At 42.3% G+C, this 16,106-nt stretch overlaps 1 protein-coding gene across 7 annotated transcripts in view; it reads left to right on the top strand.

Moving 5' to 3' along the window:
• Nucleotides 1–16,106, top strand: part of LOC310859340 (myosin-11-like) — a 114,557-nt gene that overhangs the window by 74,479 nt on the left and 23,972 nt on the right. For all 7 annotated transcript variants that reach the window (XM_083765814.1, XM_083765815.1, XM_083765817.1 and 4 more), the window contains 11 exons: nucleotides 878–986; nucleotides 3,030–3,161; nucleotides 4,859–5,065; nucleotides 6,150–6,287; nucleotides 6,468–6,591; nucleotides 7,198–7,369; nucleotides 9,401–9,613; nucleotides 10,310–10,454; nucleotides 12,544–12,750; nucleotides 13,341–13,445; nucleotides 14,127–14,279. In XM_083765814.1, the coding sequence (XP_083621940.1) occupies nucleotides 878–986; nucleotides 3,030–3,161; nucleotides 4,859–5,065; nucleotides 6,150–6,287; nucleotides 6,468–6,591; nucleotides 7,198–7,369; nucleotides 9,401–9,613; nucleotides 10,310–10,454; nucleotides 12,544–12,750; nucleotides 13,341–13,445; nucleotides 14,127–14,279 (1,705 nt within the window). The remainder of the gene's footprint in view (nucleotides 1–877; nucleotides 987–3,029; nucleotides 3,162–4,858; nucleotides 5,066–6,149; nucleotides 6,288–6,467; nucleotides 6,592–7,197; nucleotides 7,370–9,400; nucleotides 9,614–10,309; nucleotides 10,455–12,543; nucleotides 12,751–13,340; nucleotides 13,446–14,126; nucleotides 14,280–16,106) is intronic.

The raw sequence follows: 16,106 nt of genomic DNA on the forward strand, positions 1-16,106 counted from the left end.
TCCAAAATAGGGTTACCAGTGAAGGGCAAACTGCCTATTCACTGGGGACTATGCAAGGCAGAGGCGTCCACCCCCTTGAGTCCAAGTTTAAGCTAGACCGCATACCTATATGTATGTATGTATGTATATGTATGTATGTATGTATGTAATGTGGAACAACACACAAGAAACATTGACATAGAGGGGTCCATCCTTAGTTTAGACTAGTCATTGGTTAGACATGGGTTAAGGTTAGGTTTAGGGGGCTGCATACTTAGTTTAGACTAGTCATTGGTTAGACATGGGTTAAGGTTAGGTTTAGGTGTGCTGCCCCATGGGAGGTTAGGTTTAGGGTGAGGGTTTGAGATAGGTTGTAGTTGTAGGACTAATGACTGGTCTAACCAATGACTAGTCTAAACCAAAAACTGTCTAAACTAAGTACTGCACCCCGCCACGGGGGTCCGGGAGGGAAAATCTAATATATCGGAGTTGGAACCTGAGACCTTGACCAGCCCCATTTACCCGCTGAGAGCTGTTCATGAGGTGGACAGCCTCTAGCCCCCGCCGGCGGGGGATTGGGGCTCAGGAGGTAGGTTTAGGTGTGCTGCCCCGTGGGAGGTTAGGTTTAGGGTGAGGGTTTGAGATAGGTTGTAGTTGTAGGACTAATGACTGGTCTAACCCAATGACTAGTCTAAACCAAATACTGTCTAAACTAAGTACTGCACCCGACATAGATAGATAGATGGATGGATGGATGGATGGATGGATGGATGGATGGATGGATGGATAGATAGATAGAATTGCGCAGCGCCAAAACTTCACCTCTTTACATCTCAGGCGACCGCCTTCGTTGAGGGCAAGCAGAGAAGAGACTTATAATTGTGGTATCTTTTTAAAGGGCATTTGCTAAGAGGCAAGCGCAGCTGACGGCAATGAAAGTCATTCAGAGGAACTGTGCTGCCTACCTCAAACTCAGAAACTGGCAGTGGTGGAGGCTCTTCACAAAGGTACCATCCTAGACCATGATTATTATTATTATTATTATTATTATTATTATTATTATCATTATTATTATTATTATTACAGTGGTGGAGGCTCTTCACAAAGGTACCATCCTAGACCATGATTATTATTATTATTATTATTATTATTATTATTATTATCATTATTATTATTATTATTATTATTATTATTATCATTATTATTATTATTATTATTATTATTATTATTATTATTATTATTATCATTATTATTATCATTATTATTATTATTACAGTGGTGGAGGCTCTTCACAAAGGTACCATCCTAGACCATGATTATTATTATTATTATTAGTATTATTATTATTATTATTATTATTATTATTATTATCATTATTATTATCATTATTATTATTATTACAGTGGTGGAGGCTCTTCACAAAGGTACCATCCTAGACCATGATTATTATTATTATTATTATTATTATTATTATTATTATTATTACAGTGGTGGAGGCTCTTCACAAAGGTACCATCCTAGACCATGATTATTATTATTATTATTATTATTATTATTATTACAGTGGTGGAGTCTCTTCACAAAGGTACCATCCTAGACCATGATTATTATTATTATTATTATTATTACAGTGGTGGAGGCTCTTCACAAAGGTACCATCCTAGACCATGATTATATATCATTAATATTATTATTATTATATATTATATTAACTGGCAGTGGTGGAGGCTCTTCACAAAGGTACCATCCAAGACCATGATTATATGGGATACATTTCACATCATATTTTAACAGTGAAGTCAATAGGTTTTCAATGTGTCCCAGGTTGCAGGGATGGTCTTTTAGATTTTTACAAATTGCAGCATTTAACTCCTATTTCATTTTATATGGTTATAATGTGGTTATATATATTCATGTAGAAAACGGAAGAAGAAATGATTATTATAACTAAAGCTAGCAAAATAAAGTAGAATAAAGTTTATTGCGTCCCTTAACTGTAAACTGCGTTTTGGGATGCAAAATCCACCCTATTTTAATCTCTGTTTTAGGATATGTTATTAATATTGTAATAATTGTAACGTGGCACGATACGAATTCACACTAAATGAATGTGGTCCGTTCTACTCGACTACAGGTCAAACTAAATGAATGTGGTCCGTTCTACTCGACTACAGGTCAAACTAAATGAATGTGGTCCGTTCTACTCGACTGCAGGTCAAACTAAATGAATGTGGTCCGTTCTACTCGACTGCAGGTCAAACTAAATGAATGTGGTCCGTTCTACTCGACTACAGGTCAAACTAAATGAATGTGGTCCGTTCTACTCGACTGCAGGTCAAACTAAATGAATGTGGTCCGTTCTACTCGACTACAGGTCAAACTAAATGAATGTGGTCCGTTCTACTCGACTGCAGGTCAAACTAAATGAATGTGGTCCGTTCTACTCGACTGCAGGTCAAACTAAATGAATGTGGTCCGTTCTACTCGACTACAGGTCAAACTAAATGAATGTGGTCCGTTCTACTCGACTACAGGTCAAACTAAATGAATGTGGTTCGTTCTACTCGACTGCAGGTCAAACTAAATGAATGTGGTCCGTTCTACTCGACTACAGGTCAAACTAAATGAATGTGGTCCGTTCTACTCGACTACAGGTCAAACTAAATGAATGTGGTCCGTTCTGCTCGACTACAGGTCAAACTAAATGAATGTGGTTCGTTCTACTCGACTACAGGTCAAACTAAATGAATGTGGTCCGTTCTACTCGACTGCAGGTCAAACTAAATGAATGTGGTCCGTTCTGCTCGACTACAGGTCAAACTAAATGAATGTGGTCCGTTCTACTCGACTGCAGGTCAAACTAAATGAATGTGGTCCGTTCTGCTCGACTACAGGTCAAACTAAATGAATGTGGTCCGTTCTACTCGACTACAGGTCAAACTAAATGAATGTGGTCCGTTCTACTCGACTACAGGTCAAACTAAATGAATGTGGTCCGTTCTGCTCGACTACAGGTCAAACTAAATGAATGTGGTCCGTTCTACTTACAGGTCAAGCCTCTTCTGCAAGTGACGCGCCAGGAAGAGGAGATGGGCGTCAAAGAGGAGGAACTGAAGTCGGCCAAGGAAGTGGCCGTGAAGTATGAGTCGGAGCTGAAGGAGATCACCCTGAGACACACATCGGTAACTGGAAACGTCCACACCTTCTGCTTATTAATGCTTATGCATTAAGGGCCTTGCAAACGGGAAGCGAGGAACGACAGGTCTGCTCAAGACCTGTGACGACGCAAGCGTAAAAAAAAAGCTAAACCGAAATGACTAAATGCACTGATGTACATAACACACATGATGTACATAACACACATGATGTACATAACACACATGATGTACATAACACACATGATGTACATAACACACATGATGTACATAACACACATGATGTACATAACACACATGATGTACATAACACACATGATGTACATAACACACATGATGTACATAACACACATGATGTACATAACACACATGATGTACATAACACACATGATGTACATAACACACATGATGTACATAACACACATGATGTACATACATAACACACATGATGTACATAACACACATGATGTACATAACACACATGATGTACATACATAACACACATGATGTACATAACACACATGATGTACATAACACACATGATGTACATAACACACATGATGTTGCCCAAAAGTGCTGAAAATAATCTGAACCGAACCGTATAGGTTCCTTGGTTAAAGGACCTATAACATAAAATTCAACTTTTTCAATTTATTTTGTGTTTCTGGGGCTCCCATATGTGTTTTCTATCCCCACAAATAACCAATAACAATCAGGCTTTCATATCATATTATAGGTGCTTTAATGGAAATTGCTCTCAGGAACAGCTCAAGTGATTTTGTCCTCATCGTGATGTCATCAATGTCACCCTACTTTGTATAATTCCTCCTCTTCTTCAGTCTTCAGTTCCAAATTTGCATTTCCACTTTGTTTACAATGTCCACCATTGTTGATTTTCCAAGCTGGCATGGAATGGAAACGAGCCTGGTTTTATCTAGCATCAGTATTATAATGACTGAAATATTAAATAATCTGCATATCAGCACCCCCACCACCTCAGGACATTGTGGTACTGCAGCTAAAACTGCTTTCAAAGTCCAGAAATAAATGACAAGGCCTGGTTATATCAGAGTGGTGACTGAGGCTCAAACCCTTAGAAATAACTTTGAGGGACATAGACAATATGATATTAAATATTAAAAGCAGTTAAAAATGCATGTTATTTGCGCTTTAACCCATTTTGGGCGGGAACCCCTTTTGGTGTTATAGCATTATGCTATGCTTTAGCTATTGAAAAATAGCAGATCTACAAGCTCATAGAGCGCGCCACCGAGTGACGCGCTACGAGCTTGTAGGTCTGCTATTTTTGAAAAATCGAAGAACGACTGACATTTTTAGAATCTGATCTCAGGTCAGAATGGGTTCATCAGACCAGTGTGTGCCCAGTGGAAACCTCGTATGAATCTGATCTCAGGTCAGAATGGGTTAAATAAGCACATCTCACTCCTCGTCTGCCCGCCAGGTCCTTGGTTAAATAAGCACATCTCACTCCTCGTCTGCCCGCCAGGTCCTTGGTTAAATAAGCACATCTCACTCCTCGTCCTCTGCCAGGTCCTATGGTTAAATAAGCACATCTCACTCCTCGTCTGCCCGCCAGGTCCTATGGTTAAATAAGCACATCTCACTCCTCGTCTGCCCGCCAGGTCCTATGGTTAAATAAGCACATCTCACTCCTCGTCTGCCCGCCAGGTCCTATGGTTAAATAAAGCACATCTCACTCTCAGGTCCTAGAGGAGAGGCTGGCGCTGCAGGAGCAGCTGACGGCGGAGACGGAGCTGTACGCCGAGGCCGAGGAGATGCGAATCCGCCTGGCCACCAAGAAGCAGGAGCTGGAGGAGATCCTCCACGAGATGGAGGCGCGGCTGGAGGAGGAGGAGGACCGCGCCCAGGCGCTGCTGGTGGACAAGAAGAAGATGCAGACGCAGATGCAGGTCTGTGGTGGTGTGGCGTGCACAGATAGACACTAGGGGGTGCTATAGAGCACCTGCCCTTGCCCTCTGGACACCAATGTGCCCTTAATATATATATATATATATATATATATATATATATATATTTAAAAATATCTTTAGAGCTTATTCTTTCAGTTCAATTTCTGCTGAGCAGCAAGCTATATATGCTTAGATGATTTTGATTAGGATACATTTGCGTGACTGTAAAGACGAAACGGAAGTGGGGAGGAGGCTCCACTTCCGCTTTATATTTTACTCGTGATCAGAGCTTCTGTTGCTCCAGACTGTATGACGGAAGCATTTATATTTTACTCATGATCAGAGCTTCCGTTGCTCCAGACTGTACGACGGAAGCATTTATATTTTACTCGTGATCAGAGCTTCCGTTGCTCCAGACTGTACGACGGAAGCATTTATATTTTACTCATGATCAGAGCTTCCGTTGCTCCAGACTGTATGACGGAAGCATTTATATTTTACTCATGATCAGAGCTTCCGTTGCTCCAGACTGTAAGACGGAAGCATTTATATTTTACTCGTGATCAGAGCTTCCGTTGCTCCAGACTGTATAACGGAAGCATTTATATTTTACTCATGATCAGAGCTTCCGTTGCTCCAGACTGTATAACGGAAGCATTTATATGTTACTCATGATCAGAGCTTCCGTTGCTCCAGACTGTATGACGGAAGCATTTATATTTTACTCATGATCAGAGCTTCCATTGCTCCAGACTGTATGACGGAAGCATTTATATTTTACTCATGATCAGAGCTTCCGTTGCTCCAGACTGTATGACGGAAGCATTTATATTTCACTCATGATCAGAGCTTCCGTTGCTCCAGACTGTATGACGGAAGCATTTATATTTTACTCATGATCAGAGCTTCCGTTGCTCCAGACTGTATGACGGAAGCATCTAGAAATTGTGAGAGGCAACATTCTGGCAACGAGAGACTAGTGAACACCTAACATGAGACGAATAACATAATAATATTAATATAATAATATAATATTAATAATAATAATAATGGGGTCTACCTGGCCGGTCTGATCTACTCTCAGGATCTGGAGGAACACTTGGAGGAGGAGGAGGACGCGCGCCAGAAGCTACAGCTGGAGAAGGTCACGTGCGAGGGCAAGATCAAGAAGCTGGAGGACGACGTTCTGGTGATGGAGGACCAGAACCAGAAGCTACAGAAGGTCCAGGATTAGACTATACACACAAAAGACTAGTCTATACACACAAAAGACTAGTCTATACACACAAAAGACTAGACTAGACTATTTCACAAAATCTGTTTGTATGGGTGGGTGGGTGACTGGGTGTATTATATCCTAATAAGCGAAGATCCTGGGGCCTTTTTGGTTCTCTATCTGCAGGAGAGAAAACTGATGGAGGAGAGGATCGCAGACTTCAGCTCTAATCTGGCCGAGGAGGAGGAGAAATCCAAGAATCTGACCAAGCTCAAGAACAAACACGAGTCCATGATCTCTGAACTGGAGGGTAAGTGCCTTTCATTCATCCATATCGTGTTAAAGTTACTGTAGTTCCAGTATCACTGTAATCACCCTTTGGTCCAGAAATAATCCTCTTTAGTGATGTAGTTCATGTCTAACTGACCACATGCTGTATTTACAGTGATGTAGTTCATGTCTAACTGACCACATGCTGTATTTACAGTGATGTAGTTCATGTCTAACTGACCACATGCTGTATTTACAGTGATGTAGTTCATGTCTAACTGACCGCATGCTGTATTTACAGTGATGTAGTTCATGTCTAACTGACCACATGCTGTATTTACAGTGATGTAGTTCATGTCTAACTGACCACATGCTGTATTTACAGTGATGTAGTTCATGTCTAACTGACCGCATGTTGTATTTACAGTGATGTAGTTCATGTCTAACTGACCGCATGCTGTATTTACAGTGATGTAGTTCATGTCTAACTGACCACATGCTGTATTTACAGTGATGTAGTTCATGTCTAACTGACCACATGCTGTACATTTACAGTGATGTAGTTCATGTCTGTCTGACCACATGCTGTATTTACAGTGATGTAGTTCATGTCTGTCTGACCACATGCCGTACTGTACATTTACAGTCCGTCTGAAGAAGGAGGAGAAAGGTCGTCAGGAACTGGACAAGGCCAAGCGCAAGTTGGAGGCGGAGTCTAACGACCTCCAGGAGCAGATCGCCGACCTCCAGGCGCAGGTCGCCGAGCTCAAAGCGCAGCTCGCCAAGAAGGAGGAGGAGCTACAGAACGCCCTGGCCAGGTGAGACGCTAGGAAGGGACTAGTGGACAAGAGATCCACTAGGAAGGGACTAGTGGACAAGAGATCCACTAGGAAGGGACTAGTGGACAAGAGATCCACTAGGAAGGGACTAGTGGACGAGATATCCACTAGGAAGGGACTAGTGGACAAGAGATCCACTAGGAAGGGACTAGTGGATAAGAGATCCACTAGGAAGGGACTAGTGGACAAGAGATCCACTAGGAAGGGACTAGTGGATAAGAGATCCACTAGGAAGGGACTAGTGGATAAGAGATCCACTAGGAAGGGACTAGTGGATAAGAGATCCACCAGGAAGGGACTAGTGGACAAGAGATCCACTAGGAAGGGACTAGTGGACAAGAGATCCACTAGGAAGGGACTAGTGGACAAGAGATCCACTAGGAAGGGACTAGTGGATAAGAGATCCACTAGGAAGGGACTAGTGGAAAAGAGATCCACTAGGAAGGGACTAGTGGATAAGAGATCCACTAGGAAGGGACTAGTGGACAAGAGATCCACTAGGAAGGGACTAGTGGACAAGAGATCCACTAGGAAGGGACTAGTGGACAAGAGATCCACTAGGAAGGGACTAGTGGACAAGAGATCCACTAGGAAGGGACTAGTGGACAAGAGATCCACTAGGAAGGGACTAGTGGACAAGAGATCCACTAGGAAGGGACTAGTGGACGAGAGATCCACTAGGAAGGGACTAGTGGACAAGAGATCCACTAGGAAGGGACTAGTGGACAAGAGATCCAGTATAAGTCATTTTACACTTTGTTGCATGCTGAAAATAGCAGATCTACAAGCTTGGCTATTTTCAGCGAGTGTAAAATGAGCCATTACGACGGCATCAAGGCCCGCCAAAATACATTTTAGTCGACTAAATGAACTGTAGATTTAGTCGACTAAAATCTCATGACATTTAGTCGACTAAAACTAGACTAACACTAAAGCATTCCAGGTGACTAGATTATGACTAAAACTAAATGAAGTTTCAGTCCAAAGACTATGTGACCGTAAACTAAAATAGAAATCTGCTGCCAAAAACAACACAAGCGACCCGTCCCGTTCTCCAATACCCGATAACACCCGATAACAAGCTTATTGAGTACCCGTTATCAATAAGCCTGTTATCCACCATAGTGGCCCATGATGAAACAATCAAGACATCAAAAATGTACCTATTATTATTATTATTATTATTATTATTATTATTATTATTATTATAAGAATGTACCTAATCATCCATGCTGGTACAATACAAGTGTATTGATACCTGCCAACCAGCTGCCCCGGGGAAAATACACTTTTAGAGTGACGGTATACACATATTAACCGTTTCTTTAATATTATTTAATTGGTAAAGAGGCCTTATTCCGTCTGTTAGAAAAGTTCTGTATGTTATTTGAAGGTCTTTTCACAAAATAATGTAAAATGCTCGATAGTGGGCTCGATAAGAACCCGGCTCGATAAGAAGCCTGATGGATAATAATAATAATAATAATAATAATAATAATAATAATAATAATAATAAAACTTTATTTGTATAGCACCTTTCATGACATGAAATGCAGCTCAAAGTGCTTTACAGAACAATGGAGAATAAAAGAAAATCAAGGCAACGACATTAAAAAACAAAAAACAAAAAATAAAAGATCAATTAAAAGCAATGTTGTAGAAGTGGGTCTTGAGCTGAGCTTTAAAAATGTCTACAGAGGCTGCCTGACGAAGGTACAGTGGGAGCTTGTTCCATGCCGACGGCCCGTAGAAGCAAAAAGCTGCTTCCCCGTAATTTTTAGTTGCCACTTTTTTTAGGCAAAGCGAGCAGGCCAGCAGTGGAAGACCTTAGGGGGCGGTTTGGGACATATTTAGGCAGGCAGTCATGTAGGTAGGAAGGTGCGAGACCATTGAGAGCTTTATAGACAAGTAAAATAATTTTAAAATCAATCCTAAAAAGGTAATAAGGTGATGGTTATCAATGAAACACTAACTCCCTCCATCCCTCCCTCCCTCTCCCGTCTCCTCCAGGCTGGAGGACGAGACGGCCCAGAAGAACAACGCCCTGAAGAAGATCCGGGAGCTGGAGGGACACATCTCGGACCTGCAGGAGGACCTGGAGTCGGAGCGCGTGGCGCGGAACAAGGCGGAGAAGACCAAGAGGGACCTGGGAGAGGAGCTGGAGGCCCTGAAGTCTGAGCTGGAGGACACGCTGGACAGCACGGCCACGCAGCAGGAGCTGAGGTACCGTTTGCATTTTGATTGATGATCTTAACCCATTCTGAACGGGAACCCCTTTTGGTGTTAGCATCATGTCGTGCTTTAGCTATTGAAAAATAGCAGATCTACAAGCTCATAGCGCGCCACCGAGTGGCGCGCTACGAGCTTGTAGGTCTGCTATTTTTGAAAAATCGAAGAACGACTGACATAGAAACATAGCTTTTTCAGAAAACTGTCAGGACGTAGAAGACGTTTATAGAATCTGATCTCAGGTCAGAATGGTAAACTGTCAGGACGTAGAAGACGTTTATAGAATCTGATCTCAGGTCAGAATGGTAAACTGTCAGGATGTAGAAGACATTTTTAGAATCTGATCTCAGGTCAGAATGGTAAACTGTCAGGACGTAGAAGACGTTTATAGAATCTGATCTCCGGTCAGAATGGTAAACTGTCAGGATGTATAGAAGACATTTGTAGAATCTGATCTCAGGTCAGAATGGTAAACTGTCAGGATGTATAGAAGACATTTTTAGAATCTGATCTCAGGTCAGAATGGTAAAGTGTCAGGATGTAGAAGACATTTTGTAGAATCTGATCTCAGGTCAGAATGGGTTAAACCCATTCAAGAAACTATTCATATCTGTGTTGACGATGTTAACACATTCAGAGCGTACGGACGTCATAACTAATAACCACCTCCTCCTTCTCCTCCTCCTCCAGAGGCAAGCGTGAGCAGGAGGTGGCCATCCTGAAGCGGGCCATGGACGAGGAGAACAGAACCCACGAGGCCCAGGTCCAGGAGATGAGGCAAAAGAGCACGCAGGTCGTGGAGGAGCTCACAGACCAGCTGGAGCAGTCCAAGCGAGTAGGTTTACCCTAACAGAGCTCACAGACCAGCTGGAGCAGTCCAAGCGAGTAGGTTTACCCTAACAGAGCTCACAGACCAGCTGGAGAAGTCCAAACCGTTACCGTCACACCTGGTGGTGGTGAAAAGCAACTACAAGTACATTTGATAGTACCAGTGTTGTTTTTGGCAGCAGCAGCAGCAGCAACATTTTAGTCTAGTTTTTATTTGTTGACAAAAGTGTCAGTATATTTAGTCTTAGTTTTAGTCATCAGAGCTTAGTTTTCATTCCGTTTTCCTCAGTGAAAAAAGGTAGTCGACGGACATTGTTCTTCTTGGTTTTAGTCGACGAAATCAACACTACTACTGTGATGAATTGAAGACGGTGGACCCTGTTGTAAACAAGTGTAATGCTTTATCATGGTGACTTGTGCTTTCTTTTTAAAGGTACCCATTCTGCACACTGTGAATAGAATTTTCAACAATCAAATCAATCAATTTACTCAAGTAAATTACTGTACTTAAAGTGCAACTTTTGGGGTATAGAGCACCGAAGTCCTGACGTCACTCGCTCGTCCCCTGGTTCTGCCTGGTTCTGCCTGGTTCTGCCTGGTTCACGGAAGTAATTTCTCTATGGAGAATAACATGGGGTGATCTCAATATCGTCTACTATAAGCATTGTGGTCCAAAAATAAACAAGCTGTCTTGGCGTTATTGTCAGGGAGGTGTCTCTGTATCGTTATATTGTCAGGGAGGTGTCTCTGCATCGTTATATTGTCAGGGAGGTGTCTCTGTGTCGTTATATTGTCAGGGAGGTGTCTCTGCATCGTTATATTGTCAGGGAGGTGTCTCTGTGTCGTTATATTGTCAGGGAGGTGTCTCTGTGTCGTTATATTGTCAGGGAGGTGTCTCTGTGTCGTTATATTGTCAGGGAGGTGTCTCTGTGTCGTTATATTGTCAGGGAGGTGTCTCTGTGTCGTTATATTGTCAGGGAGGTGTCTCTGTGTCGTTATATTGTCAGGGAGGTGTCTCTGTATCGTTATATTGTCAGGGAGGTGTCTCTGTATCGTTATATTGTCAGGGAGGTGTCTCTGTGTCGTTATATTGTCAGGGAGGTGTCTCTGTATCGTTATATTGTCAGGGAGGTGTCTCTGTGTCGTTATATTGTCAGGGAGGTGTCTCTGTATCGTTATATTGTCAGGGAGGTGTCTCTGTATCGTTATATTGTCAGGGAGGTGTCTCTGTATCGTTATATTGTCAGGGAGGTGTCTCTGTATCGTTATATTGTCAGGGAGGTGTCTCTGTATCGTTATATTGTCAGGGAGGTGTCTCTGTGTCGTTTGCAACAGTCAGTCACTCATATATGATACAGTCTGTTTCTAGTGAAAATGTAACTAATTCAGTAGCAGTAACAACAGCGTTTTCTCTCAGTCAGTTGATTCTTCATATCCATATGAGTGAAGCGGCCGGAATGACATGTTTATTTTTCAAACAGTTCTTATATGAGGCGATCTAAAATCCCCCTATGGGGATTACAATGTAAATAAAAAGTACACGAACAAGTGGATATATAGCGCCCTCTACCGATATTGACGTCAGACGTCGGTGCTCTATTTGTACGTTTTCTGTTCTTTTACATCTACTATTTTACACTACATCTCAGAGGCAAATATTGTACTTTTACTCCACTACAACTATTTAAAAAACTTTAGTTACTGTAACAAGTTACATTCAAGTACAACTATCAGGAAATGTAACCCAGGTAAAGTAACTAATTTGTGACGATTTGCATATTTTGATTACATAACATACGTCAACCACTTCTGCCCTACTGTACTGTACTGTACTGTACTGTACTGTACTGTACTGTACTGTACTGTACTGTACTGTACTGTACTGTACTGTACTGTACTGTACTGTACTGTACTGTACTGTACTGTACTGTACTGTACATTACAAGCCCTCCTACCTGGCCTGTGTGTGTCTGTGTGTTAGGCTGTGCAACAGTGACACTTGGTGGTGGTGAACAAACGCTATAACGCTATTCTTGTGCTCCGCTATATTCCATCGCTCCGGTTGGGTCTCTGACTCTGTGGCTCTCCTTCCTCAGGTGAAGTCCAACCTGGAGAAGGCCAAGCAGGCGCTGGAGAAGGAGACGTCGGATCTGACCATGGAGGTGCGCTCGCTGAACCAGTCCAAGCAGGACGTGGAGAACAAGAGGAAGAAGGTGGAGGCTCAGCTCGCCGACGTGCAGACGCGCTTCACCGACAGCGAGAAGCACAAGGCGGAGCTGGGAGAGCGCTGCTCCAAGATCACCGTGAGTTTCACCCAGGGCCGGATTAACACCTCTGAGGGCCCCTGGGCACTGAAGCTAGAAGGGCCCCCCTTCACGCGCACGCAACATCTTTGCTGTTTTGTAGCCGTTTTGGGGCAGTTTTATGCCGTTATATTGGCCTATTTCCGGTCACCTACCCCCCCCCCCAGAGTGACAGCCAATCTAGCGCATTGTTGCTGCTTTAGACACAATTGCACTTTTCAGCTGCCCTTCTCACCAACAATAAAACACTAATATTTTTAGACACCATTTATTTCATTCGGATTAGCAGGGAAATTATCTGTGGAACTAAAAGAATAAAAAAATAATAAACGTTTTTTTCTTTTTTTTTTCTTTTTCTTTTTTTGATGGGCCCTTGGTGCCCAAGGGCCCCTGGGCACGTGCCCAAAGTGCCCATATGGTAGATCCGGCCCTGGGCGCCACCGTCAGGCCTGAAATATTTACTTTTCAGTAAATCCGTATACGGACAAAATGTGTCCGGCTTGTCCGTGACAAATTTGAGATTTTCTGTTTTACACACACCGTTATAACGTTCTTATTTTTGGTCATTATCTGTAATATCCGCCGTGCAGATTGAACTGGAGAGCGTCACGAACCTCCTGAACGAAGCCGAGGGGAAGAACATCAAACTCAGCAAAGACGTGGCCGGCCTGTCCTCCCAGGTGCAAGACGGACAGGTAAATGACAGCACGTTGACATCCGATTCGCTAAAGCTTTACTAGGGACTTGTTGCTGTGTGTGTGTGTGTCTCTGGCGTTAAAAGCTTTTACCATATAAGATTTGCCGCGTAGCTCTCGAGGTTAAAGCGCTGACCTCGTTGACCGCAGTGTGGTTTTTGGCAGCACATTTTGATTTTAGTTTTAGTCATTAGTCTTTTGAATAGTTTTCATTTAGTTTTAGTCACATTCTAGTCACCTGGAATGTCTTAGTGTTAGTCTAGTTTTAGTCGACTAAATGTCACACAATTTTAGTCGACTAAATCTACAGTTGATTTAGTCGACTAAAATGTATTTTGTCGGGCCTTGATGCGGTCGAAATTACAGATTTTACGCTTGCTGAAAATAGTCGCAGCGCGACGCGTTGTGTGCTTGTAGATCGACTATTTTCAGCATGCAACCAAGTGTAAATTCACTTATACTGGATCTCTTGTCTACTAGTCCATTTTAGTCTAGTTTTTATTTATTGACGAAATTGTCAGTAATATTTAGTCTTATAGTTTTAGTCACCGTAGCTTAGTTTTCATTTAGTTTCCATTTAGTTTTTGTCCGTGAAAATAGGTAGTCGACGGACTTTTTTCGTCTTATATAGTTTTAGCCGACGAAAACAACCCCGGTCGACCGTGTGTGCTCTGCGAACAGGAGCTGCTGGCGGAGGAGACGCGTCAGAAGCTGCAGCTCTCCACCAAGCTGCGCCAGGCGGACGACGACAGGAACAGCCTGCAGGAGCAACTGGACGAGGAGGTGGAGGCCAAGAGGAACGTGGAGAGACACGTCTCCAGTCTCACCATCCAGGTCAGCGTTATAGGGCTCCATGGAAAACACGGTATACAACTAATGATTCTAGATGGAGAGACACGTCTCCAGTCTCACCATCCAGGTCAGTGTTATAGGGCTCCATGGAAAACACGGTATACAACTAATGATTCTAGATGGAGAGACACGTCTCCAGTCTCACCATCCAGGTCAGCGTTATAGGGCTCCATGGAAAACACGGTATACAACTAATGATTCTAGATGGAGAGACACGTCTCCAGTCTCACCATCCAGGTCAGTGTTATAGGGCTCCATGGAAAACACGGTACAACTAATGATTCTAGATGTAGAGACACGTCTCCAGTCTCACCATCCAGGTCAGTGTTATAGGGCTCCATGGAAAACACGGTACAACTAATGATTCTAGATGTAGAGACACGTCTCCAGTCTCACCATCCAGGTCAGCGTTATAGGGCTCCATGGAAAACACGGTATACAACTAATGATTCTAGATGTAGAGACACGTCTCCAGTCTCACCATCCAGGTCAGCGTTATAGGGCTCCATGGAAAACACGGTATACAACTAATGATTCTAGATGTAGAGACACGTCTCCAGTCTCACCATCCAGGTCAGCGTTATAGGGCTCCATGGAAAACACGGTATACAACTAATGATTCTAGATGTAGAGACACGTCTCCAGTCTCACCATCCAGGTCAGCGTTATAGGGCTCCATGGAAAACACGGTATACAACTAATGATTCTAGATGGAGAGACACGTCTCCAATCTCACCATCCAGGTCAGCGTCAAGGTTATAATAGTTTATAGGTAATACGTTATTTATAGTTTAGTTTTACTTAGTTTTGACATATTTCTTTTCTAATTCAGTTAGTTTTAGTTTAGTTTATTATTTTTTTATTTTTTTAATGCTTAGTTTTAGTTTAGTTTTAGGTTTTCTTTTGTACTTTGGTTTAGGGTTAGCGTGGCTACATGCTGCCGTACGGTTGCTGAAAACTGCCGTGAAACTTGTTGGAGAAATGAGGAAATGAATCGAATGAATTTAAAAGGATTATATTATAAATATACCCGAAAGGCATATAAATATTGATAAAAACTAAAACTAAGGGGTATTTTGTCTATAATTTCAGTTAGTTTTAGTTTGTTTTGAGGACACACAGTTTCAGTTTAGTTATCGTTTTTTAATTTATTTTTAGTTTTGTATTAGTTTCAGTTATTAACTAAAATGTTTTGTTAATTCTAGTTTTCGTTTTTTTTAGTTAGTTTTAGTTAACTATTATAACCTTGGTCAGCGTTAGGGCTCCATGGAAAACACGGTACAACTAATGATTCTAGATGTTATGCGTCCTCAAAGCGTGGAGGACGGAATGTGTGGACGGAACGCGTCTGGGGTGACTGTAAAAAGAAGCACATCCTTGAGTGTAATATTGCAATTATACAGTTACCCTTAACAAAAAAAACATGTTAAACGAGCGTTCCGTCACGCTCGTTTAACCCATTCTGACCTGAGATCAGATTCTAAAAATGTCTTCTACGTCAGTCGTCAGTCGATTTTTCAAAAATAGCAGACCTACAAGCTCGTAGCGCGCCACTCGGTGGCGCGCTATGAGCTTGTAGATCTGCTATTTTTAAATAGCTAAAGCACGACATGATGCTAACACCAAAATGGGTTCCCGCGCAAAATGGGTTAAACATGGCTAGATGGCTGTTTCAACCAATCACATTGCTTCCTCAAAACACAATAGTCATTTCATTTGGCCAATGTGTAAAGGCAGGAGGCCTTTTTCCAGTGTGTGAATTCTTTCTTTATTTGATGTTTTGCTGTGCCTAGTCCAGATTTTAATGAC

The sequence above is a fragment of the Protomyctophum parallelum genome, assembly GCF_964188405.1.
Source record: "Protomyctophum parallelum genome assembly, chromosome: 5".
NCBI classification, from domain to species: Eukaryota; Metazoa; Chordata; class Actinopteri; order Myctophiformes; family Myctophidae; genus Protomyctophum; species Protomyctophum parallelum.